The sequence below is a fragment of the Heterodontus francisci genome, chromosome 41 (genome assembly GCF_036365525.1).
Source record: "Heterodontus francisci isolate sHetFra1 chromosome 41, sHetFra1.hap1, whole genome shotgun sequence".
NCBI classification, from domain to species: domain Eukaryota; kingdom Metazoa; phylum Chordata; class Chondrichthyes; order Heterodontiformes; family Heterodontidae; genus Heterodontus; species Heterodontus francisci.
The window spans coordinates 38,108,400-38,134,962 of record NC_090411.1 but is presented as its reverse complement, the minus strand read 5'-3'; the positions used below and the strand labels follow the sequence as shown (position 1 = coordinate 38,134,962).

Genomic DNA, 26,563 nt, shown 5'->3' with positions numbered 1-26,563 from the left:
AAGTCATAATTCTGGGAAAGAGTGAGTTGAAATAGGAGAGAGTACAATGACGTTCTGATTTCAACACTGGGAGGAAGGGTGACAGGAGCAGTGGCAAAATCTCCCAAGTCCAGTGCAAGGAAAGTGAGAATACAGTCATTATAATCTTCCAACTTTTACTGGATCTGGCGACAGTAACGGAGGTAATATTGACAAAATGAGGGGTAGCAAAATTATTGTAAACAGCACAGAATTGTTGCAACACAGAATTAGGCCATTTGGCCCATCTTGTCTGTGCCAGCTCTTCTAAAGGGCAATTCACCTGGTGCCATTCCCCTGTCTTCTCCCCATAACCCTGCATATTCTTCCTTTTCAGATAACAGTCTAATTCCCTTTTGAATTTCTCGCTTGAACCTGCCTCCACCATGTGGTCAGGCAGTGCATTCCAGATCCTAATCACTCTCTGTGTGAAAAAGGTTTTCCTCATGTCACTTTTTGCTTCTTTTGCCAATAGGTGTGAGTTTGTCTAATCTGCAGTCCTGTCCAGGACTGCAGAAGTGCTTGACGAGCCCTTCCATTATTGGAGCAGACTTGGATGAAATTGACCTTGAGAGATTTAAGAGTTGTTGAGAGGAAGAAATGTATTTCTCATGAAAGGGGAACCAGGTTTCTTGGAAGCAATTTTATCAACAGAAATCTGACACTTCCACTTGGGTCACAGGAGATAACAGTGATGTATAAAAAATCTACACTACTAAAAATTCCTAGCTTCAATTCATTTAAAATCTTTAATTCTTTTCCCTATCATGAGCAAATTTTGCCTTTAGATTTACACTGACAGCCAAGAGGAAATGTTAATCAAAACCAGAGATGTGGGCTCTTGGGTTAAGAAGGGGAAACATCTTCAGAGTTCCGTTTTTCCTGGTCAAATTTAGTAATTCCTGATGGAAAGGGCACATTTGTTGGATGAGGACACAATCAAACTTGGCAGTGATGCTCCACCTGGACTAATCAGAGTTTATCCTCTTAGTCATGTGGAGAAAGACCACTAGAGATACCTCAGGGGGACTTGGACCTATGTGCTAGCAAAAGTAAGCACCTCGAGGAAAAGAGAGAAAATCAGGTAGTGAGTGGTGAAGGGAAGATTGTCAAGTGGTGCTGGCCAGTATTGGGACAACACAAGTAGGCATTCACATATTGTTATGGGCTGCAATTCTAAGGAAAGAGGTGATGTGTGAAAGAGAATTTCCTTTATGAGGACTCAATGAATGCAGTTCAGCTGGGATATGCTCAGTTATCGAGCACAGGTGTCTACTGGAACTATCCCAATTAATTTAGAATCTGCCATTTGATTCCCTGATGCATGTGAATGGAGGAAAAACAGCTGTTGCAAGCATCTGACACGTAGTGCATATTTAAAATCTATCAGAAACAGAAGCAGTTCTATGCAACTGCTTCCTGCTGGATCTTATCTCGTGTTGAACAATGCCACCATGGTCCTTTTTTTTGGAACATAGCTACAAAGCTATATTTCATCACAAACATCTTGTATTACAGATTGTGAAAATGAAGTTTGAACAGTTTGTATTTTTATATAAAGCCTTAAGATTGAATTGCAGCCTTGTGTGCACTGCCAGCTATTGTATTTGAACATTTTATTCAAGTAACCCCCCAAACCTCTGGAATATGCATTTGAATATTTAGTTCCCATTCATAGAAAATATGATGTGGTGCCAGGGAATGAAGAGACTCTGGTTCTGTGCTGATTGAAGACTGTTATTCCATAAGAACAGTATTACTGGCAAGTTGACCAGCAGTTTTGAGGGAGGTTAGGAACAGAGTATTCACTGGTATAAGGAACTAGCAGGTTCAGAAAATAAAGTCTAGACATGTCCCATGTATACATTTCTTTCTCAAAAACAAATTAGTTAACCCTCAAAATGACATTACATGTGATTTAAAAACAAAAAAAATTTCCCCCCTTGGAGTAATGGTGATACCAGAAAGTGGGGTGACAACAAAGAGCAAAGAACAGTACAACACAGGAACAGGCCATTCAGCCCTCCAAGCCTGCGCCGATCTTGATGCCTGTCTAAACTAAAACCTTCTGCACTTCCGGGGACCGTATCCCTCTATTCCCATCCTATTCATGTATTTGTCAAGATGCCTCTTAAACGTCTCTATGGTGCCTGCTTCCACCACCTCCCCCGGCAGCAAGTTCCAGGCACTCACCACCCTCTGTGTAAAGAACTTGCCTCGCACATCCCCTCTAAACTTTGCCCCTCTCACCTTAAACCCATGTCCCCTAGTAACTGACTCTTCCACCCTGGGGAAAAAGCTTCTGACGATCCACTCTGTTCATGCCGCTCATAACTTTGTAAACCTCTATCATGTCGCCCCTCCACCTCCGTCGTTCCAGTGAAAACAATCCGAACCTCTCATAGCTAATGCCCTCCAGACCAGGCAGTTTTTCAGGACAACAGTTTGAAAATCTCAAAAACCACCTAAGAGTTGTTTTAAAAGAATCAACGAGACTGATTTTTCTGAAAAATACAAATAGTTTTTCTTCTAACAGCCAGTTATGAACTGTTAGGTAAGCATTGTGGGGTGAGGGCTGCACTGTTTTATTAATGGTATTGTTTACTTTATGGTTCCAGTTGCTACATTAACAGGAAGATGACAGAATACAAGTTGGTGGTGGTAGGAGCTGGTGGTGTTGGGAAAAGTGCTCTGACTATTCAGCTGATACAGAACCATTTTGTGGATGAATATGATCCAACTATAGAGGTAAGTGAGTAAAGGGGTCAAGGAAAGGCAGGAAAATAAAAAGTTGCTTTAGAGACTAGAGGTGCAAATGAAATCTAGGCAATGAATAATTGAGAGTTATCTTATTAAACACTGCTGATTCACCATTATTTGGCTCAATTTTAATTTAGGGATTTATTCTTGTTGCTCCAGTTGATACCAACAGGGAAAACTATAGTGTTCAGACTCCAGGCTGGGCTTTTCCTTTTTTTTAAAAAAAAAACACCTTTTGGAGTGATGCATAACTCATAGCCAATCAGTAATTATTTAAGACTTGGTTTAAAGCTTGATTAAAATGGGAAATGAAGGAAGTATGTAAGATGCTTTATTAACACCTCTAGCGGCTGAAGTTATTATAAAGTTAAATGGGAGAAGCAAAGATGAGTAATGCTTTAAAGGTTTTTTTGTAGTGTGATGTTAATACTGAAGAAATGTAATTTCAGTACCATTTATTGCTGTTCTAATAGGATTTGTTTCAGCTAAGCATTATCGTGTATGAACTGGAGATTACATTTAAAATCCAGTCTGTAAATGCTGGTGGCCTCGGGTTAATACGGAGTACAAGGGGTGCACTTGTCATTGTAGCTTATTTACTTATAACTCTTAATGATCAAAAAGACAACTATAATATGCAACTTGCAAACCTTAACTAGTGAAGCTTAGAGAATTCATATCTCAATCCCATGACGGAAGCACCTGCAACTAGTGTGCCAAGTGAGCAAATTAGAAAATAATAATGAGAGTAATAGGTATTGCTGAGACTACTTTTCGGGCCCCTGCTGATGCCAGTATCTGTTTCTTACCAATGCTGCTGTCATCTGAATTACACCCAATTATCCTCGGCATATGGCACTGCTTGGGGAGGTGCTCTCTGGTTGAGCTGGTTAAGTCAAATGGACTAGGAATGTCTCACATTTGAACTCCAGCTTCTGCTTAGACACTTGAATTTGGGTAGAGCCTCAGTGCTCAGGTTTAGGGAAATAGAAAAGTAGACAGCAAGAAAGAAGAAAATAAGTGTTCAGTTCAATCACAATAACAATTTGCATTATATAGTGCCTTTAACATATAAAAATGTCTCATCATTTCCTCGGCATGTAAGGAAAACTGATCTTGAGTCAAGACAGGAATGATTAGGACAAGTGACCAAAAATCTTAGTCAGAGGTATATTTTAAGTAGACCTTGAAGTAGGAGAGGGAGCTCGAGAGGCCGAGGTGTTTTAGGGAAGGAACTCCAGAATGTGGGCCCTTGGTGGCTGTCAGTGTTGTGGTGAAATGGGGGTGTGGGTTCAGAAGAAATAATTGTAAGTCACAACACAAACTGGCCATTTGACCTAATAACCTATCCAATCTAATCTTGAATGTTGATGACGTAGTTTCTGCCTCAACCACAAACCCTGGAAGCTTGACTAATCATTGTGGAAAAGATGTTTCTCTTGCATTTAATCTTGTATCTATGGTGCCTTTTTCTAGACCTTTCAATTACTAGTATACTTCTGGAATCAGAGTGTTTGGGGAGAACATGGAGTTGGAGGAGGTTATGGAGATATTAAGGAGTGATGTCAAAGAGATTTAAACAGGATAAGAATTTTTAAAGTTAAGGCATACAATAACTGCAAGGTGGGGAAAGAACAACTGGCTCCTGCAAATCCCTAAAAATTACAATGCTAAGAACTTCTGGTGATGTAGTACTCAAGTTCTCTGTTCAGATGCTGGGAGTTTGGTCTTATCTGGGGGAAGAAGCTGCCCAAGAATTGGAGCAGGCAGCTTCTTAGCAGTGAGCCTGAGTGGCACTGGCACAAATCTGCTACGAAGACACCTGCACAAACATACAAACATACGAATTAGGAGTAGGCCACTCGGTCCAGCGAGCCTGCTCTGCCATTCACCAAGATCATGGCTGATCTGATTGTAACTTCAACTCGACATTCCCGCCTACCCCCGATAACCTTTCACCCTCTTGCTTATCAAGAATCTATCTACCTCTGCCTTAAAAATATTCAAAGATTCTGCTTCCACCGTCTTTTGAGGAAGAGAATTCCAAAGACTCACGACCCTCAGAGAAAAAATTTCTCCTCATCTCTGTCTTAAATGGGCGACCCCTTATTTTTAAACAGTGACCCCTAGTTCTAGATTGTCCCACAAGAGGAAGCATCCTTTCCACATCCACCCTGTCAAGACCCCTCAGGATCTTGTATGTTTTCAATCAAGTCACCTCTTACTCTTCTAAACTCCAGCGGATACAAGCCTAGCCTGTCCAACCTTTCCTCATAAGACAACCCGCCCATTCCAGGTATTAGTCTAGTAAACATTCTCTGAACTGCCTCCAATGCATTTACATTCTTCCTTAGAGAAGGAGACCAGTATCGTACACAGTACTCCAGATGTGGTCTCACCAATGCCCTGTAAAACTGAAGCATAACCTCCCTACTTTTGTATTCAATTCCCTTCACGATAAACAATAACATTAAGAGCATAAGAAAAGAACTAGGAGTAGGCAATTCAGCCCCTGGAGCCTGCTCTGCCTTTCAATACGATCATGGCTGATCTCATCTAGGCCTCAACTCCACTTCCCTGCCCGTTCTCCATAATCCTTCAACCCATTGCTAATTAAAAATCTGTCTATCTCCTCCTTTTAAATTTACTCAATGTCCCGGCATCCACCACACTCTGGGGTAGTGAATTCCACAGACTCACAACCCTTTGAGAGAAGTAATTTCTCCTCATCTCGGTTTTAAATCTGCTACCCCTTATCCTAAAACTATGACCTCTCGTTCTAGATTGCCCCACAAGAGGAAACATCCTCTCTACGTCTACTTTGTCAATCCCCTTAATCATCTTATATACCTCAATTAGATCTCCTCTCATTCTTCTAAACTCGAGAGAGTAAAGGCCTAAACTGCTCAATCTCTCTTCATAAGACAAACCCCCTCATCCCTGGAATCAATCTAGTGAACCTCCTCTGAACTGCCTCCAATGCAACTACATCCCTCCTCAAGTAAGGGGATCAAAACTGTACGCAATACTCCAGGTGCGGTCTCACCTAAGGCCTTGTATGGTTGCAGCAACACTTCCCTACTTTTATATTCTATTCCTTTTAGCAATAAATGCCAAAATTTCATTTGCCTTCCTTATTACCTGCTGCACCTACATACTAGTTTTAAGCGATTCATGCATGAGGACACCCAGATCCCTTTGCACCAAAGCACTCTGAAGTTTCTCTCCATTTAGATAATTTGCCTTTCTATTCTTCCAACCAAAATGGATAATCTCTCACTTATCCACGTTAAACTCCATCGGCCAAAATTTGGCCCATTTACCTAACCTACCCATATCCATTGGTAAATTTCTTTATTGCAACTTACTATCCCACCTATTTTAATGCCCTCTGCAAATCTGGCTATAGTACCTTCTATCCCTGCATCCAAGTCATTAATATATATTGTAAATAGTTGGGGCCCGAGGATCGAACCCTGTTCACCCCACGAGTTACATCTTGCCAACCAGAAAAGTACCTATTTATCCCAACTCTCTGTTTTCTGTTGGCTAGCCAATCCTCTATCCAAGCTAATAAATTATGATCATTGCCATACCTTTCTTACAAGCCCCCGGTATTTCCTGGTTTATACTGTGCCCCACTGCGGAACTACTGTTTGGGGACCTATAGATTACTCCCGCCAGGGACTTCTTTCCCTTGCTATTTCTTATTTCTAGCCAGACTGATTGTACGTCTTGATCTCCAGTGCCTATATCATTTCTCACTACAGCACTGATCTCTTCCTTTACTAACAAAGCTACACCACCTCCTTTTCCTTCCTGCCTATCCTTCCGAAATACTGAGTACTCTGAGATATGCAATTCCCAAACCTGGTTTCCCTGCAACCACGTCTCAATAATCGCCACTAAATCATGCCCATTCATCTCTGTTTGTGCTGTTAACTCATTTATTTTATTTCGAATGCTTTGTGCATTCAGATACAAAGCCTTTAAGTTTGTTCCATTATCAAATTTCCCTACTCTTGTATGATTCCTTGGTGTAATATGATGTTCACATGCTCTGTCCCTTCCTTTTATTTTCTGGGAATAATCAGCCTGATCACTAACTTGCACTCCTACCTTCTCCTTTAACTTTGACTTCCTAATTTTCCGTGCAACTGAACCCTCCCCCACCCCACTATTTAGTTTTTAAAGCCCTATCTACAGCCCTAGTTATGCGATTCGCCAGGACTCTGGTCCCAGCATGATTCAGGTGGAGCTCGTCCCATCGGAACAGCTCCCTCCTTCCCCAGTACTGGTTCCAGTGCCCCATGAATTTGAACATTCTATTCACTTTCCTAATTAGTTGCTGTACCTGTATTCTAACCTTTTGCGATTCAAGCACTCAGACTCCCAGATGCCTCTGCATCTCAGAGCTCTGCAATCTCTCACCATTTAGATAATATACTTTATTTTCCCACATTATACTCCATTTGCCAGATCTTTGCCTACTCGCATAACATCTATATCCCTTATGTCCTCTTCACAACTTGCTTTCCTACCTATCTTTGTGTTATCTTTATGTCTGGGACTGTATGTAGCATGAAAATAACTAAACTGGTGAAGAAATTACTGAGAAAATAGAAGGGAGCCTGGAAATGTTTGAAAATTCCAGCACGAGAGACTGGAAGTTGAGATGGTCTGGACTCTAGACTTCTTTTAAACCCTCCCACAATACTTATCTGTTTGAATTAACTTGTGCATTAGTAATTAGGCAAGATGAGAGTTAAACAATGGTGAGAAATATAATTATGACTTGATTACCAACTTTACTTTCACTCTTCCCTTGCATAGGATTCCTACAGGAAACAGGTGGTTATTGATGGGGAAACATGTTTATTAGATATTCTGGACACAGCAGGTCAAGAAGAGTACAGTGCTATGAGAGATCAATACATGCGAACGGGCGAGGGCTTCCTCTGCGTCTTTGCTATCAATAACACCAAATCCTTCGAGGATGTCCATCTGTATAGGTTAGTATTATATAGGGTTCAGAACTATTCAACCCAAACACAACCAAGAAAGATTTTGTTTTTGTTGTAAATGGCACAGTAGAAAGTTGGGGAATATGGAAGTGTAAACTCGAGGATCTGTTGTAGTTTTAAAATAAGTATTTTCCAATCATAAGTTTAATTTTAGTATTACTTGTTGGTAAAAGCATACTTTGAACATCAAGTGAGATTTGAGTCAAAATTCCAGTCATCCATACTTCTAATGAGGAAAAAAAAATAGACTTTTATTCGAAGTTCACCAAGACAAGCATTTTGCAAAGAAATTTGATCTTGGGAAAGAAGAGAATGAACAGAATGACTGAGTAAACTTATCAGGAGTAGGCAAAATGGAATTGAACTTGTTCTAATTAGAGAAATGTGAAAAACATGGCCTAGGAATATAGAAACAGGAAATGGCCATTTAGCCTTTCAAGCTAGTTCTGCCATTCAATGAGATCATGTCTTATCTGCAACCTACCTCCATATACCCATCTTTGTCCCATATCCCTTAATACCAGTGGTTAACAAAAATCTGTCAATCTCCGATTTAAAATTTACAATTTATCTAGCATCAATTTCCCCCAATTAAATATTGGGAAGACTGAAGCCATTGTTTTCTGTCCTCGCTGCAAACTCTGTTCCCTAGCTACCAACTCCATCCCTCTCTCTGGCAACAGCCTGAGATTAACCCAGTCTGTTTGCAACCTTGGTGTCACATTTGATCCCGAGATGAGCTATTGACATCGTATTCGTGCCATCACTAAGATTGCCTATTTCCACCTCTGTAACATTGCCCGACTTTGCCCCTGTCTCAGTTCATAGAACCATAGAAAAGTTACGGAACAGAAAAAGGCCATTCAGCCCATCATGTCTGTGCTGGCCGAAAAAAAACAGCTGCCAAATCTAATCCCACCTTCCAGCACCTGGTCTGTAGCCTTGCAGGTAACAGCACTTCAGGTACAAGTCCAGGTAACTTTTTAATCCACTGCTAAAACCCTCATTCATGCCTTTGATACCTCGAGACTTGACCATTCCAATGCATTCCTGACTGGTCTCCCACATTCTGCTCTCCGTAAACTTGAGGTCATCCAAAACTCTGCTGCCCATGTCTTAACTCTCATCAAGTCCCATTCTCCAATCACCCCTGTGCTTGCTGACCTACATTGGCTCCTGGTCGAACAATATCTCTTGATTTTAAAATTCTCATCCTTGTTTTTAATCCCTCCATGGCCTCGCTCCTCCATATCTCTGTAATCCCTCCCCAAAACCCTGCAAGATGTCTGTGCTGCTCTAATTATGGCCTCTTGTGCATCCCTAATTTTAATCGCTCAATGGCTATGCCTTCAGTTGCCTAGGCACCAAGCTCTGGAGTACCCCACGTCATTTTTTCCTCCTTGAAGACACTACTTGAAACCTACCTCTTTGACCAAACATTTGGTCATAGAGTTGTACAGCATAGAAACAGGCCCTTCGGCCCACCGCGTCCATGCCGACCATAATGCCTATCTATACTAATCCCACCTGCCTGCATTAATTCCATATCGCTCTATGCCTTGCTCATTCAAGTACCTGTCCAGATGCCTCGTAAATGTCGCTACTGTTCCTGCCTCCACCACCTCCTCAGGCAGCTCATTCCAGATACCCACTATTCTTTGTGTGAAAAATTTACCCCTTTGATCCCCTTTAAACCTCCTCCCTCTCACCTTAAATCTATGCCCTCTACTTTTAGTCACCCCTACCATGGGAAACAGACTCTGGCTATCTACTCTATCTATGCCTCTCATAATTTTATATACCTCTATCATGTCCCCTCTCAGCCTCCTTCGCTCCAGGGAAAATAGACCCAGCCTATCCAATCTCTCTTTATAACCCAAGCCCTCCAAACCAGGCAACATCCTTGTGAATCTTTTCTGCACCCTCTCTAGCTTAATCACATCTTTCCTGTAGTGCAGCGACCAGAACTGCACACAGTACTCCAAATGCGGCCGAACCAACGTTATGTACAATGGTAACATGACGTCCCAACTCTTGTACTCAATGCCTCGGCTGATGAAGGAAAGCATGCCATATGCCTTCTTCACCACCCTGTCTACCTGTGTTGCCACTTTCAGGGAACTATGTACTTGCACCCCAAGGTCTCTCTGCTCAACAACACTCCCCAGGGCCCTGCCATTCACTGTATATGTCCTTACCTGGTTTAACTTCCCAAAATGCATCACTTCACACTTGTCTGCGTTAAATTCCATTTGCCACTCCCTTGCCCACTTTCCCAGTTGATCTATATCCTGTTGTAACCTTAGACAACCTTCTTCACTGTCCACTATACCACCAATTTTGGTGTCATCTGCAAACTTACTAATCATGCCCCTTACATTCACATCCAAGTCATTAATATATATGACAAACAACAGAGGGCCCAGCACAGATCCCTGTGGCACACCACTGGTCACCGGCCTCCGATCTGAAAAACAACCCTCCACTACCACCCTCTGCCTCCTATCACCAAGCCAATTTTGTATCCAATTTGCTAGCTCACCCTGGATCCCATATGTTCGAACCTTCTGGACCAGCCTATCATGCAGGACCTTGTCAAAGGCCTTGCTAAAGTCCATGTAGACAACGTCCATCGCCCTGCCCTCGTCAATCCTCTTGGTCACCTCCTCGAAAAACTCAATCAAATTCGTGAGACATGATTTCCCACGCACAAAGCCATGCTGACTATCCCTAATCAGACCATGCTTTTCCAGTTGCATATAAATCCTGTCTCTCAGAATCCCTTCCAATAACTTTCCCACCACTGATGTAAGGCTTACCGGCCTGTAGTTCCATAGCTTATTCCTGCTGCCCTTCTTAAATAAAGGCACAACATTAGCTATCCTCCAGTCTTGCGGTACCTCACCCGTGGCTGACGATGATAAAAAACAAAATCTCTGCCAGGGCCCCGGCAATCTCCTCCCTTGCTTCCCAGAGCATCCTAGGATACACCTGGTCAGGCCCTGGGGATTTATCCACCTTAATGTGCTTCAAAACCTCCAACACCTCCTCCTTTTATATTGTTGATGTGCTCCAGGATATCTGTGTTCCCTCCCTTGAACTCACTAGCTTCCATGACCTTCTCCACGGTAAATACGGACGAGAAATATTCATTTAAGACCTCGTCCATTTCCTGTGGCTCCACATAGATTGCCACACTGATCCTTAAGGGGATCTACTCTCTCCCTAGCTACCCTTTTACTCTTAATATACTTATAGAATCTTTTAGGATTCTCCTTTATCTTATCTGCCAGGGAAATTTCATGGCCCCTTTTCGCCCTCCTAATTTCCTTCTTAAGTGTAGTCCTACATCCTCTATACTCCTCAAGGTACTAGCTCGATCCCAGCTGCCTATACCTGACATATGCCTCATTCTTTGTCCTGACCAGTCCCTCAATATCCCTCGTCAACCAAGGTTCCCTAAACTTGCCAGCCTTGCCCTTCCATCTAACAGGAACATGCTGGCCCGAACGCTTCCTATCTCACTTTTAAAAGCCTCCCACTTGCCAGATGTCCCTTTACCTGTAAATAGCCTCTCCCATTCAACTTTTGAGAGTTCCTGTCTGATGCCATCGAAATTAGCCTTCCCCCAATTTAGGACTTCAACCTGAGGACCAGTCTTCTCCTTTTCCATAACTATCTTGAAGCTAATAGAGTTATGATCACTGGTTCCAAAGTGCTTCCCCACTGACACATCAACCACCTGCCCATCCTCATTTCCTAAGAGGAGGTAGAGTGTAGCCCCTTCTCTAGTAGGGCCATCCACATACTGCTTCAGAAAACTATCCTGGACACACTTAACAAATTCTTCCCCATCTGATCCCTTAGCACTAAGGCAGTCCCAGTCAATATTCGGGAAGTTAAAATCACCTACTATTACAACCCTATAATTCCTACACCTATCTGTGATTTCCCTACATATATGCTCCTCCACTTCCCTCTGATTATTGGGGGGCCTAAAGTATAATCCCATCAAAGTGATCACCCCTTTCTTATTTCTAAGTTCTACCCATATGGCCTCACTGGACATTCCCCCCGGGATATCCTCTCTAAGTACTGCCGTGATGTCCTCCCTAATCAATAGTGCAACTCCCCCTCCTCTCTTACCTCCACCTCTGTCACGCCGGAAGGATCGGTACCCCGGAACATTGAGCTGCCAGTCCTGCCCATCCCTCAACCACGTTTCTGTAATCGCTATAATATCGCAATCCCATGTACGGATCCATGCTCTGAGTTCATCTACCTTACCTGTAAGGCTTCTTGCATTAAAGTAAATGCAGTTTCGCCTACCAGACCTTCCACGCTCCCTGTCCTGCCCCTGCCCAGCCTGCCTACTGGACTTGCTTTAACCTCTACATTTGTCTCACCTATCTCTGTGGAGAGACTACTACTGTGGGTCCCACCCCCTGCAAGACTCGTTTAAACCCTCCCGAGTAGTACTAGCAAACCTCCCCGCAAGGATATTGGTCCCCCTCCAGTTTAGATACAACCCATCCTTCTTGTACAGGTCACCTCTGCACCAGAAGAAATCCCCATGATCCAAGTATCTGAAGCCCTCCCACTTACACCAGCTCTTCAGCCACGCATTCATTTGCCTAATCCTCCTATTCCTACCTTCACTAGTATGTGGCACAGGAAGTAATCCTGAGATTACAACCCTAAAAGTCCTGCTTCTTAACCTTCTGCCTAACTCCCTATATTCACTCATCTCTTTTCCTGCCTATGTCATTAGTACCAATATGGACCATGACCTCTGGCTGCTCACCCTCCCCTTTCAGAATGTCCTGCAGCCGCTCCGAGACATCCTTGACCCCAGCACCAGGGAGGCAACATACCATCCTGGAGTCTCGTTTGTGGCCACAGAAATGCCTATCTGCACCCCTTACGATAGAATCCCCTATCACTATAGCTGTTCGAACCCTTTTCCTCCCCTGCTGTGCAGCAGAGCCCTCCGTGGTTGCTGCTTTCCCCTGGGAGGTCATTTTCCACCCCCCCCAAACAGTATCCAAAGCGGTATATCTGTTTGAGAGGGGGATGGCCACAGGGGACTCCTGCACTACCTGCCTGCGCCTACTACTCCGTCTGGTGGTCATCCATCTCTTTTCTGCCTGTGCAGCCATTACCTGCGGTGTGACCACCTCACTAAATGTGCTATCCACGACTTCCTCAGGATTGCGGATGCTCCACAGTGAATTCACCTGCAACTCCAGCTCCGTAATGCAGGTAGCCAGTAGCTGCAGCTGGATACACTTCCTGCACACATGGTTGTCAGGGACACTGGATTTCCCACATAATGCAGGAGGAGCATATCCCAGGGCTGAGCTCTCCTGCCATGACTTACCCTTAGGTTAATTAGTTACTCCCTTAATTTAAAAAAATACTAATTATACTAGGGGCCATGTTCCACCCACTTCAATCTAAAGTCCTTTTTAAAAAAAACTTTAGTAGTACTCACCTTAACACCTGGTCATCTGACCTAATATCATTTGTGGCTCTGAGAAGTTGGGACTGTTTTGCTTGGGGAAGAGCAGGCTGAGAGGAGATTTGATAGAAATATTCAAAATCTTTAGGGTACTAGACAGAGTAGACGGGGAAAAGCTGTTCCTACTCGTGAAAGTATCAAGGACGCGAGGGCACAGATTTAAGATAATTGGCAAAAGAAGCAATGCCGACATGAGAACTTTTTCCTGCAGCGAGTGGTTAGGATCGGGAATGCACTGCCAGAGAATGTGGTGGAGGCAGGTTCAATTGAGGCTTTCAAAAGGAATTAGTTAACTTAAAAGGAAGAATGTGCAGGGTTATGGGGAGAAGGCAGGGGAATGGCACTGTGAATTGCTCATTCGGAAAGCCGGTACAGACACGATGGGCTGAATGGCTGCCTTTTGTGCTGTAACAATTCTGATTCTGTGTCACAGTTTGTTTTATTACTACTACTTCTTCTTTGGCCTCCTTATCTCGAGAGACAATGGATAAGCGCCTGGAGGTGGTCAGTGGTTTGTGAAGCAGCGCCTGGAGTGGCTATAAAGGCCAATTCTAGAGTGACCGGCTCTTCCGCAGGTGCTGCAGAGAAATTTGTTTGTCGGGGCTGTTACACAGTTGGCTCTCCCCTTGCGCCTCTGTCTTTTTTCCTGCCAACTACTAAGTTTCTTCGACTCGCCACACTTTAGCCCTGTCTTTATGGCTGCCCGCCAGCTCTGGCGAACGCTGGCAACTGACTCCCACGACTTGTGATCAATGTCACAGTTTGTTTTCTAATGCTCCTGAAAAGGGCCCTGGGATGTTTTATTACATTAAAGATGCTATATACATTTAAATTGTTTGTGAAAAGAGTTCCAAACTTCTACCACCCTTTTGCATGCAGCAGTGTTTCCAAATTTCACTCCTGGAAAGGTCTGGCTCAATTTTTAAGACTACATCCCCTAGTCCTAGCCTCCCCAACCAGCAAAAATAGTTTTTCTCTCTACCTTATCTGTTCCCCTTTTAATATCTTGAAAACTTCGATCAAATCATCCCTTAACGTTCTAAATTCTAAGCAATACAACCCTAGTTTGTTAATCTCTCCTCGTAATTTAACCCTTGGAATCCAGGTATAATTCTAGTAAATTTTACACTCCACTCTCTAAGGGCAGTATATTCTCCCTTGGGTGTGGCGCCCAAAACTGCTCACAGTACTCCAGCTATGGTCTACCCAGGGCTTTGTATAACTGAAACATTACTTCTACAACGCTGCCCTCACCACCGCCCCCCCTGCCCCCCTCTCACCCCCTATAGTACTATAGTCTTCTAAATATAGAGGCCAGTATTCAATTAGCCTTTTTGATTATTTTCTGTAGCCTGTTCATGACATTTTGATGACCTTTATACCTGGACTGCAGATCCTCTTTGGACCTCCACTGTTTGTACCTTTTGTACCCTGTTCTATCCTTTTTCAGGTCCAAACTGGATCAACCTCACATGCCACAGTTTTGCCCATTCACTTAATCTATCATTATCTGTTTGTAATTTTATGCTTTCCATCTACACTGCTTAAGTTGCCATTCTTTGTTATCAGTAAATTCGGATCTGTGGCTTTATATTCCACCATCTAAGTCGTTAATAAATACGGTGAATAGTTGAGGCCCCAGTGCAGATCCTTGTGGATCACTACTTGTCACACCCTGCCAATTAGAGTACCTGCCTGTTATCCTGACTCCATTTTCAGCCACTCAGCCAATTTTGGGAAATTATAGTTGAGACGTCTGCAATGTTCTCACCTACTTCCTTTAAAACCCTGGGATGGAATCCATCTAGTCCTGGACGTTTATCACTCTTTTTACTGCCATTATTTTATTCCTTTTACGGCTATTTTACTTGAGCATTAAGTGGCCTAGATGTTCAAAATGCTGAAAAGCACATAAATGGAACTAGCTTTACTTTTAAAGTTAAATTGTAATTGCAGTACCAGAACACACAGCATAAAAAGACTATAGATCAAAAGAAACATTTTTTCTAGGAGTAAGTTGTGTGCAACAGATGCCCATCAAACTATCTTGCTATTATTTATCCACCACTCTAGTTTGGGTATCTGGCATACAATATCCAAAAGCCTTTTTATCCACCACCAAAATAAATTGTTCCCTTTTTGTTTAAACCCCCTTTCTGAAAAGGTGCAGATTGTTGTTGGAGTGTGCTTCCACAGATGTCCTTCCCGCCCTGTAGTACCTCGCCTAATTGAACATTCTTGTGTGAGCACAGACAGTGAGCGTGCTCAGACTATTCAATTATGGGGAATGTCATGGACAATTCCAATCCTCGCCTCACTCACTGTCCATCCACACAAACAAACAATGTACTTTCTGTGTTGCAGTCAGGAGAAATTCCCTCAACTTCCGGCTTGTGGTGCCAAGGCCGATTGTAACACCCCAATTATTTTCCATCACAATAGACCTTCTGGTCTCTGGACAGCACTGAGGTTACCAACTGAGCTATTGTGGGATCTAGTCTTTGTTGCTTCTTTAAATTAGAGGAAGATTGTGGTATATATGGTTTATAATGTGGTACTGCTACATCTATATTTTGGACATGGTGTATTTACTTCAAATACATTTGGAAAGGGAAATAATCCAGAGATTGTTTTTAACAGCTGTTGGCTTATCAAAACAAAATGCAAAAAAAAATTATTTTATCTTTTGTATCCTCTAGGGAACAAATTAATCGAGTGAAAGACTCCGATGATGTTCCCATGGTATTAGTTGGAAACAAGTGTGACCTTCCATCACGGACTGTAGACACAAAGCAAGTACAGGAGCTAGCAAAGAGTTATGGAATCCCATTCATAGAAACATCAGCCAAAACTCGACAGGTACAAAGCCACTTGAAAATGGCTTGTGTTGGGGAGGGAGGTGGTGGGGGGGGGGGGGGGGGTGCGGTGGTGGTGGTGGTAGGGTGGGAGGAAAAGTGGTTGGGAAGGAAATGTACAGGAAAAACACATCAATTACAATGTCTGTAGGTGAATAATAAATCTCTTCATTCCCTTCTCCTGTGCTTGAGACCCTGATGCCACCGCATAATGTGCTGATGCTCCTGTGTATTGACAATTAGTGAGTATCCTGTACCCACTCTTGCGTTTCAGTTCTAATATCTGGTCCACATCAAGCAATTGCTTTAAAAATGACTGGTTCAGTTTTCAAAGTACCAAGTACTTTTTATATTATGTGTGACCATTTTGTGCAAGTAGAGCAGACTCCAATGAAAACAAAGCAATTGGTTGATGTGGACCAGATATAGAACTGGAATGCATACTCAACTGTTTACTGCAGCAAAGCCTTCCATACTCCAGAAATCATCTAAACATTTTCCTCACTATTAGCTAGTTTTGATTTAATAATCACTTTGTCATTGACTCCCCAACCAGAAGAAATAGCTGAAAAAGGTGAAATACTGTTTAAAGGGAGCAAATTGCAGGAGAAAAGGTTGCTGATTGGTGCATTCTCCACGGCAACTCCTCGACCAAGGAACTATTGCCCCTCACACTTTTGTTTACTTAAAAAAATGCACAAAGCCTGGACATGTTCCTTTTTGCCTGCAGAGGATAGGTCCCTACAAATTGTTATGACTGAGGTGGGAGGAATTCTTTCTAGTTCCACTTCTCCACAAGTCATAACATATATTTAAATGTTTACCCAGTTACCGATACAGCCAATTATACACTTGAATTTTATTCTGAAATAGAAATAACCAACCAGGTTTTGTTAATAAACAGCAATATTATCAATTTATTATAAAACAAGACTTATTCAATAAAAATGCAAAGCATTAACACAGATTGAAATATAAAAGTTCCCTTCTCATTTAGCCACACACACTCACCACAGGTTAAAGAAAAAAAGAGGTTTTCTCTGCAGAGATCGCTTTACAAAAAAACAAAACTATGGCCAAATATTTAATTCTTGAAGGAAAAGGATGAGATATTTGTTGTCCTTTTCCTGGCATCTCAAATACTCTTAGACGGCAGGAACTTTTTGGAGCAGTTCTCTTCAGGCGAAGTCGAGGATTAGTCTGGCAGGCTTTCCAAGAGAAATGCAGCATCAGGGGTTTCAGCTATTGCACATTGGATTGTCAGGGTTTCTCAAAGAGGTGGAGAAAGGATGAGCTGGGTGCTTCTCTCAGCAGGCTGCAAACCCAACTGATTCAAAACAATATTCAAAACTGAATCAATTCTTGACCACCATAAATCTTGACGTCACTTTTCTGTAAACAACTCCCCTAGTCACCAAGGCTCTTGTTGTTTGTTTAGCTTAAGGCATGTGACATCCAGGAATTTTTTTTTTTAAAGTCACTGGGACTTTAACTTTGTTTAAAAAAGCAAACCCAGTCCAGCATCTATGGAATCACTTCAGTCCTCCAAAGGAATCCATTTCCACAATTTTAAAACACGAGTCATCAAAAAATATTTTAAAAATAGAAACACTTTTATAACAACATGAATATAGCTTCTAGCAAGCATAAGAGGGCCACATTGTGAACCCGACTGATGCTCTGTTATCTCCATAACGTTAAGATTATCATTTTCTGGATGTAAAAGCAGCGGAAGAAATGGGTTGTCCCATGTGCTTCTAGGCACAGAAAAAATTATACCAAAGTGTAATTGCATACATCCCAATGATTGGCGGATCATATTAAACACATCCCTTCGGCTGTTCACAATAGACAGAGTATTGACTGTAACTCAACCAGCCCGTGCTTGCAAAGCTCACAACATAATGTCCAATGTTGGAGGTGATTCTGCGATTGGACAGCACTTGCTGAACAATTCTGAGTATGCTAAGAATTACACTAACAACCACTTTAAGATAATCAGTTGGGCTTGCAACGTGGCTCTTTTGCTAGTAGCTATTTCCAGGGAGAAGACTCGGAGGGCGGAGTTCCGGAGCGGTAAGTATGTAGAGTAAGTTACCTTGGGTGGAAAAAAAAACTGAGAAAGTGACGTCACAGGAAAGCTGTGACCTGTTTGGCTGGTAGGGAATCTGCACGGAATTTGAAAGTAAAACATTGATTAAACTAATTAACCAACTAACAATTAGAGGAGTGACTAAATCAGAGGGAGGAGATTACTGTATTTAGCATTTAATATTTATAGTAGAAATCTAGCGCTAGGGACCATATAGTGCATTTGTAACTGAACTTAGTAAGGATTTAATAAGTATTTTAACTTAATTTATTAATTAATGCTAGAAATGTCAGTTCAAGGGGTAAGATGTTTCACCTGTGAGATGTGGGAGGTCCGTGACGCTTCCAGCGTTCCGGACAACTATATCTGCAGGAAATGTATCCAATTGCAGCTCCTCACAGACCGCATGGATCGGTTGGAGCAGCAATTGGATGCACTTAAGACCATGCAGATGGCGGAAAGCATCGTAGACAGGAGTTTTAGGGACGTGGTTACACCCAAGGTGCAGGCAAATAGATGGGTGACCGCTGGAAGGGCAGTCAGTGCAGGAATCCTCTGTAGCTGTCCCCCCTCTTTAACAAGTATACTGTTGTGGGGGGGGGTGGGGGGATGGCCTATCAGGGGAAAACAACAACAGCGACAGCCAGAGCAGTGGCACTACGGCTGGCTCTGTTGTTCAGGGAGGGCCAAAGCGCAGAAGAACAATAGTTATAGGGGACACTATAGTCAGGGGCGCTGATAGGCGCTTCTGTGGACGTGAAAGAGACTCCAGGATGGTATGTTGCCTCCCTGGTGCCAGGGTCAAGGATGTCTCTGAACGGGCAGGGGGCATTCTGAAAGGGGAGGGTGAACAGCCAGAGGTTGTGGTTCACATTGGTACTAACGACATAAGCAGGAAGAGTGATGAGGTCCTGCAGGGGGAGTTCAGGAGTTAGCTAGGAAGTTTAAAAAAACAGGACCTCTAGGGTTGTAATCTCAGGATTACTCCCTGTGCCGCGTGCCAGTGAGGCTAGAAATAGGAAGATAGTGCAGCTAAACAGCTGGTGTAGGAGGGAGGGTTTCAGATATCTGGATCATTGGGATCTCTTCTGGGACAGGTGGGGCCTCTACAAGGATGGGTTGCATCGAAACTGGAGGGGCACAGATATCCTGGCTGCGAGGTTTGCTAGCGTCACTCTGGAGGGTTTAAACTAGTGTGGCAGGGAGGTGGGAACCAGAGCAGTAGGTCAGCAGGTGAAATAACTGAGGGGGAACTAGTGAATAAGGCCAGTAAGACTGAGGAAGAGCAGGCAGGGAGATGTTGCTGAGCACAGCGGGACTGGTGGTCTGAAGTGCATTTGTTTCAATGCGAGAAGTATAACAGGTAAGGCAGATGAACTTAGAGCTTGGAATAGTACTTGGAACTGTGATATTATGGAGACTTGGTTGAGGAAAGGACAGGATTTGCAGCTAAACGTTCCAGGATTTAGATGCTTCAGGCAGGATAGAGGGGGATGTCAAAGGGGTGGGGGAGTTGCATTACTGGTTAAGGAGAATATCACAGCTGTACTGCGGGAGGACACCTCAGAGGGATCATGCAGCGAGGCATTATGGGTAGAGCTTAGGAACAGGAAGGGTGCAGTCACAGTGTTGGGGGGTTTTCTACAGGCCTCCCAACAGCCAGCGGGAGATAGAGGAGCAGATATGTAGACAGATTTTGGAAAGATGTAAAAGCAACAGGGTTGTTGTGGTAGGTGATTTTAACTGACTGGGACTCAGTGCTCGGGGCTTGGATGGGACAGGATTTGTAAGGAGCATCCAGAAGGGCGGCTTGAAACAATATGTAGATAGTCCAACTAGGGAAGGGGCCGTACTGGACCTGGTATTGGGGAATGAGCCCGGCCAGGTGGTCGAGGTTTCAGTAGGGGAGCATTTTGGGAACAGTGACCATAATTCCGTAAGTTTGAAGGTACTTGTGGATCAGGATAAGAGTAGTCCTTGGGTGAAGGTGCTAAATTGGGGGAAGGCTAATTATAACCATATTCAGCAGGAACTGAAGAATTTAGATTGGGGGCGGCTGTTTGAGGGTAAATCAACATCTGACATGTGGGGGTCTTTCAAACGTCAGTTGATTAGAATCCAGGACCAGCATGTCCCTGTGAGGATGAAGGATAAGTTTGGGAACCTTGGATAACGCGGAATATTGTGAGCCTAGTCAAAAAGAAAAAGGAAGCCTTCGGAAGGGCTGGAAGGCTGGGAACAGAGGAATCCCTTGAGGAATATAAAGAAACTAGGAAGGAACTTGAACAAGGAGCCAGAAGGGCTAAAAGCGGTCATGAAAAGTCATTGGCAAACAGGATTAAGGAGAATCCCAAGGCTTTTTATATGTATATAAAGAGCAAGAGGGTAGCCAGCGCAAGGGTTGGCCCACTCGAGGACAGAGGAGGGAATCTATGTGTGGAGCCAGAGGAAATGGGCGAGGTACTAAATGAGTACTTTGCATCAGTATTCACCAAAGAGAAGGACTTGGTGGATGATGAGTCTAGGGAAGGGAGTGTAGATAGTCTGGGTCATGTCGATATCAAAAAGGAGGAGGTGTTGGGCGTCTTGAAAAACATTAAGGTAGATAAGTCCCCAGGGCCTGATGCGATCTACCCCAGACTACTGCGGGAGGCAGGTAGGAAATTGCTGGGGCCTTGACAGAAATCTTTGTATCCTCATTGGCTACAGGTGAGGTCCCAGAGGACTGGAGAATAGCCAATGTTGTTCCTTTGTTTAAGAAGGGTAGCAAGGATAATCCAGGAAATTATAGGCCGGTGAGCCTTACGTCAGTGGTAGGGAAATTATTAGAGAGGATTCTTCAGGTCAGGATTTACTCCCATTTGGAAACAAACGAACTTATTAGCGAGAGGCAGCATGGTTTTGTGAAGGGGAGGTCATGTCTCACTAACGTGATTGAGTTTTTTCGAGGAAGTGACGAAGATGATTGATGAAGGAAGGGCAGTGGATGTTGTCCATATGGACTTCAGTAAAGCCTTTGACAAGGTCCCTCATGGCAGACTGGTACAAAAGTTGAAGTCACACGGGATCAGAGGTGAGCTGGCAAGATGGATACAGAATTGGCTCTGTCATAGAAGACTGAGGGTAGCAGTGGAAGGGTGCTTTTCTGAATGGAGGGCTGTGACTAGTGGTGTTCCGCAGGGATCAGTGCTGGGACCTTTGCTGTTTGTAGTAGATATAAATGATTTGGAGGAAAATGTAGCTGGTCTGATTTGCGGACGACACAAAGGTTGGTGGAGTTGCGGATAATGATGAGGATTGTCCGAGGATATAGCAGGATATAGATCGGTTGGAGACTTGGGCAGAGAAATGGCAGATGGAGTTTAATCCGGACAAATGTGAGGTAATGCATTTTGGAAGGTTGAATGCAGGTGGGAAGTATACAGTAAATGGCAGAACCCTTAGGGGTATTGACCGGCAGAGAGATCTGGGCGTACAGGTCCACAGATCACTGAAAGTGGCAATGCATGTGTTCTTTCTTTTGGGCCTCCTTATCTCGAGAGACAATGGATATGCGCCTGGAGGTGGTCAGTGGTTTGTGGAGCAGCGCCTGGAGTGGCTATAAAGGCCAATTCTGGAGTGACAGGCTCTTCCACAGGTGCTGCAGAGAAATTTGTTTGTCGGGGTTGTTGCACAGTTGGCTCTCCCCTTGCGCCTCTGTCTTTTTTCCTGCCAACTAAGTCTCTTCGACTCGCCACAATTTAGCCCTGTCTTTATGGCTGCCCGCCAGCTCTGGCAAATGCTGGCAACTGACTCCCACGACTTGTGATCAATGTCACACGATTTCATGTCGCGTTTGCAGACGTCTTTAAAGCGGAGACATGGACGGCCGGTGGGTCTGATACCAGTGGCGAGCTCGCTGTACAATGTGTCTTTGGGGATCCTGCCATCTTCCATGCGGCTCACATGGCCAAGCCATCTCAAGCGCCGCTGACTCAGTAGTGTGTATAAGCTGGGGGTGTTGGCCGCTTCAAGGACTTCTGTGTTGGAGATATAGTCCTGCCACCTGATGCCAAGTATTCTCCGAAGGCAGCGAAGATGGAATGAATTGAGACGTCGCTTTTGGCTGGCATACGTTGTCCAGGCCTCGCTGCTGTAGAGCAAGGTACTGAGGACACAGGCCTGATACACTCGGACTTTTGTGTTCCGTGTCAGTGCGCCATTTTCCCACACTCTCTTGGCCAGTCTGGACATAGCAGTGGAAGCCTTACCCATGCGCTTGTTGATTTCTGCATCTAGAGACAGGTTACTGGTGATAGTTGAGCCTAGGTAGGTGAACTCTTGAACCACTTCCAGATCGTGGTCGCCAATATTGATGGATGGAGCATTTCTGACGTCCTGTCCCATGATGTTCGTTTTCTTGAGGCTGATGGTTAGGCCAAATTCATTGCAGGCAGACGCAAACCTGTCGATGAGACTCTGCAGGCACTCTTCAGTGTGAGATGTTAAAGCAGCATCGTCAGCAAAGAGGAGTTCTCTGATGAGGACTTTCCGCACTTTGGACTTCGCTCTTAGACGGGCAAGGTTGAACAACCTGCCCCCTGATCTTGTGTGGAGGAAAATTCCTTCTTCAGAGGATTTGAATGCATGTGAAAGCAGCAGGGAGAAGAAAATCCCAAAAAGTGTGGGTGCGAGAACACAGCCCTGTTTCACACCACTCAGGATAGGAAAGGGCTCTGATGAGGAGCCACCATGTTGAATTGTGCCTTTCATATTGTCATGGAATGAGGTGATGATATTTAGTAGCTTTGGTGGACATCCGATCTTTTCTAGTCATCTGAAGAGACCACGTCTGCTGACGAGGTCAAAGGCTTTGGTGAGATCAATGAAAGCAACGTAGAGGGGCATCTGTTGTTCACGGCATTTCTCCTGTATCTGACGAAGGGAGAACAGCATGTCAATGGTCGATCTCTCTGCACGAAAGCCACACTGTGCCTCAGGGTCGACGCGCTCGGCCAGCTTCTGGAGCCTGTTCAGAGCGACTCGAGCAAAGACTTTCCCCACTATGCTGAGCAGGGAGATTCCACGGTCGTTGTTGCAGTCACCGCGGTCACCTTTGTTTTTATAGAGGGTGATGATGTTGGCATCGCGCATGTCCTGGGGTACTGCTCCCTCGTCCCAGCACAGGCATAGCAGTTCATGTAGTGCTGAGAGTATAGCAGGCTTGGCACTCTTGATTATTTCAGGGGTAATGCTGTCCTTCCCAGGGGCTTTTCCACTGGCTAGAGAATCAATGGCATCACTGAGTTCCGATTTGGTTGGCTGTATGTCCAGCTCATCCATGACTGGTAGAGGCTGGGCTGCATCGAGGGCAGTCTCAGTGACAGCATTCTCCCTGGAGTACAGTTCTAGGTAGTGCTCAACCCAGTGGTCCATCTGTTTGCGTTGGTCAGTGATTATGTCCCCCGATTTAGATTTGAGGGGGGGTGTTCTTCTTGGTGGTTGGCCCAAGAGCTCTCTTCATGCCATCATACATTCCTCTGATGTTTCCGGTGTCTGAGGCCAGCTGAATATGACTGCATAGGTGTTGCCAGTAGTCGTTTGCGCAACGCCTCGCTGTTCTTTGTGCAGTACTTCTGGCTGCTTTAAGTGCTGCGGATGTTAAATCGCTGGGGGCTTTCTTGTAGTTCAACAGTGCAATGCGCTTAGCGGCTATGACAGGTTCCAGCTCTTCATTATGAGATTGAAACCAGTCTGCATTTCTCTTCGCATTTTTGCCGTAGGTGGTCAAAGCTGTCTCATAGATGGCGTCTCTGATGTGGGCCCACTTGGTCTCAGCATCCCCTGTGGGAGTGTTTTGAAGGGCTGTTACAAGTGAATTTAGAAATTTTTGTAACAGCTGTGGGTGAGAAATTCTGCTCGTGTTGATGCGCGGGTGGCCCTTCTGCTTGGAATGATGCAACTTCTTTGGTCTGAGTCTAACCTTGCTGCACACCAGGGAGTGGTCGGTGTCGCAGTCCGCACTGTGGAAGCTGCGTGTGATTTGAACACTGTTTAAGGCGGCTCGCCTTGTGACAATGAAGTCTAGCTGGTGCCAACGACGTGATCTTGGGTGCCTCCATGAAACCTGGTGACAGGGTTTAGTGTGAAAGAACGAGTTGGTGATGCAGAGGTTATGATAGGTACACAACTCAAGCAGTCTCTGCCCGTTCTCATTCATCCTTCCAACGCCATAGCGCCCAAGGCAGGAGGGCCATGAGTCATGGTCGGCCCCAACCCTGGCATTAAAGTCCCCCAGCAGGAATAGGTGTTCGGTGTTGGGGATGCTGCTAATGATGTTATGGAGTTGTTCATAGAACTGGTCTTTAGCTTCAGGTGGGGAGCAGAGTGTTGGAGCATAGATGCTGAGTAGGTGTACTGGATCAGAGGTGGTGAGCAGTCGGATGGACAGTATGCGTTCCGAGCCATTTGAGGGAGGCTGTATCATGCTGAGCAAGGAGTTTCTGATGGCGAAGCCCACTCCATGCTGTCTTGGTTCTTCAGGATCCCTGCCCTGCCAGAAGAAGGTGTAGTCTTGCTCTGCTGGAGAGCCACTCGCAGGGAGGCGAGTCTCCTGAAGTGCTGCAATGTCCACATTGAATCTACTGAGCTCGTTGTTAATGATGGCGGTCTTCCGAGAATCGTTGATTTGTGTAAGGTCTTCCGACAGGCCAGGACACATAGTTCTGACGTTTCAGCTTGCAAAGCGAAGGGCTGGTACCTTCTTTCCTTTTTTCGTGTTGTTTGGTGTGGTGTATCAGTCCACCTTTCGGGCAATGACCCTGAGCTCCAAGCACCCATTGAAGCAGGCAGACTGTGGCGGGACAGAACCTTATTGACCGGGGGCTGCCCGGTTTGAGGCGGGCGGTAGCTGTCCAGTGAGGTTCAATGACCTCTCCCACTGACAAAGGCAACCCGTGGCGCCCAGTCTCTACGCCAATTTATCTGGACTTATAACCCGTAACTGCTGCCTTCCGTGTTGTTTTAGTCGCTGTGAGGCAACTATGGAGTGACCTCTCCATGGCGCATGCCTGGGCAAATTTATGGAGGTTGAGAGTTGCCCAGTCGTCAAAACCCCCCTCTCGGCCTTTCTGGTGGGGTCCAAAGGAGTGCAGGACACGACGTTTGGCACCAGTATGGCTGCAGGAACTGCTGGAAACATGCCAAAGGTGACACATGACCGCCTACGGGGTTCCGCTCCGGATTTTCTGTTAGGGTTTACACCCTTAACCTTGGTCTCTCCCGAGACGCCCACAAGGCAGTGGGGTTGTTGGGGCCCCTACACAGGTGTAGGATGGTGCCGGTGGGAGGAGGGGATGCAAGGGGGAGGGGTAGAAGGTGGGGGGGGGGTGCAGGGGAAGGGGGTGCGGGGTGAAGATGGTGCGAGGGGGGGGCGGGCTGGGATGGGGTTGTTGGGTGGTGAGCTGAGAGGGTGGAGCAGGGAAGGGGACGAGGGTGCGGGGGGAAGCTGGTGCAGGTAATAAGCCATTTCCTCAGTGCCCACCATCGACGTCCGGAAAGCTCATCCACGTCCTTCGGGAGGTGAAGCATCATTTGGCAGACTTCGAGATGATTACATTTGCTAAGGGGTTTTTTTTTTGCAGTGGTTTAAATGAAGGCATGCAGCATTGCCGACAGTGCGCTGCAGATGCTCTCCGAGCCATCTCCCGCGGGCGCTTTGAAGTTGCGGCCGGGGGGGCCGTTCATGGATTTTTTGGGTGTTCGGGGAACCTTTTCTCAGGACTTCTCTCGGGTCCCGCAGCTCCTTCTTCACCTCAATGGACTTACCGCATGCCGTGGCTGCAGACACTCTGGGCGGTGAAGACAGCAGGATCAGAGATTAAAGAATCGGCAGCTGTGCTCGTCAGTTTCATCCGGATCAATTTCATTGAGAAAACAAAGAGCAGGTGTGGCTGGGGGAGGGCAGTGGGCCCAGGTAACATAGACTAAACTGTTAGCTTTTAGATAGGGCTAAAATGCAGGTGTATAAGGTAGTCAAGAAGGCATACTGCATGCTTGCCTTCATCGGTCGGGGCATAGAGTATAAAAATTGGCAAGTCATGCTGCAGCTGTATAGAAGCTTAGTTAGGCCACACTTGGAATATTACGTACAATTCTGGTTGCCACGCTACCAGAAGGATGGGGAGGCTTTGGCGAGGGTACAGAAGAGGTTTAGAATTCAGCAAAGGAAGATCAAGGGATTGATTTAAGAAGGGGAAAATAGAGTACAAGAGTAAGCTTGCAGGGAACATGAAAACTGGCTCAAAATTTCAAT

General features: G+C 44.9%; 1 protein-coding gene across 2 annotated transcripts in view; it reads left to right on the top strand.

Moving 5' to 3' along the window:
• LOC137353510 (GTPase KRas-like) overlaps positions 1 to 26,563 on the top strand; it is a 48,832-nt gene that overhangs the window by 3,989 nt on the left and 18,280 nt on the right. For both annotated transcript variants that reach the window (XM_068019895.1, XM_068019894.1), the window contains exons 2-4: positions 2,637 to 2,766; positions 7,612 to 7,790; positions 16,023 to 16,182. In XM_068019895.1, coding sequence (XP_067875996.1) covers positions 2,656 to 2,766; positions 7,612 to 7,790; positions 16,023 to 16,182 — 450 coding nt within the window. In that variant the 5' untranslated portion in view covers positions 2,637 to 2,655. The remainder of the gene's footprint in view (positions 1 to 2,636; positions 2,767 to 7,611; positions 7,791 to 16,022; positions 16,183 to 26,563) is intronic.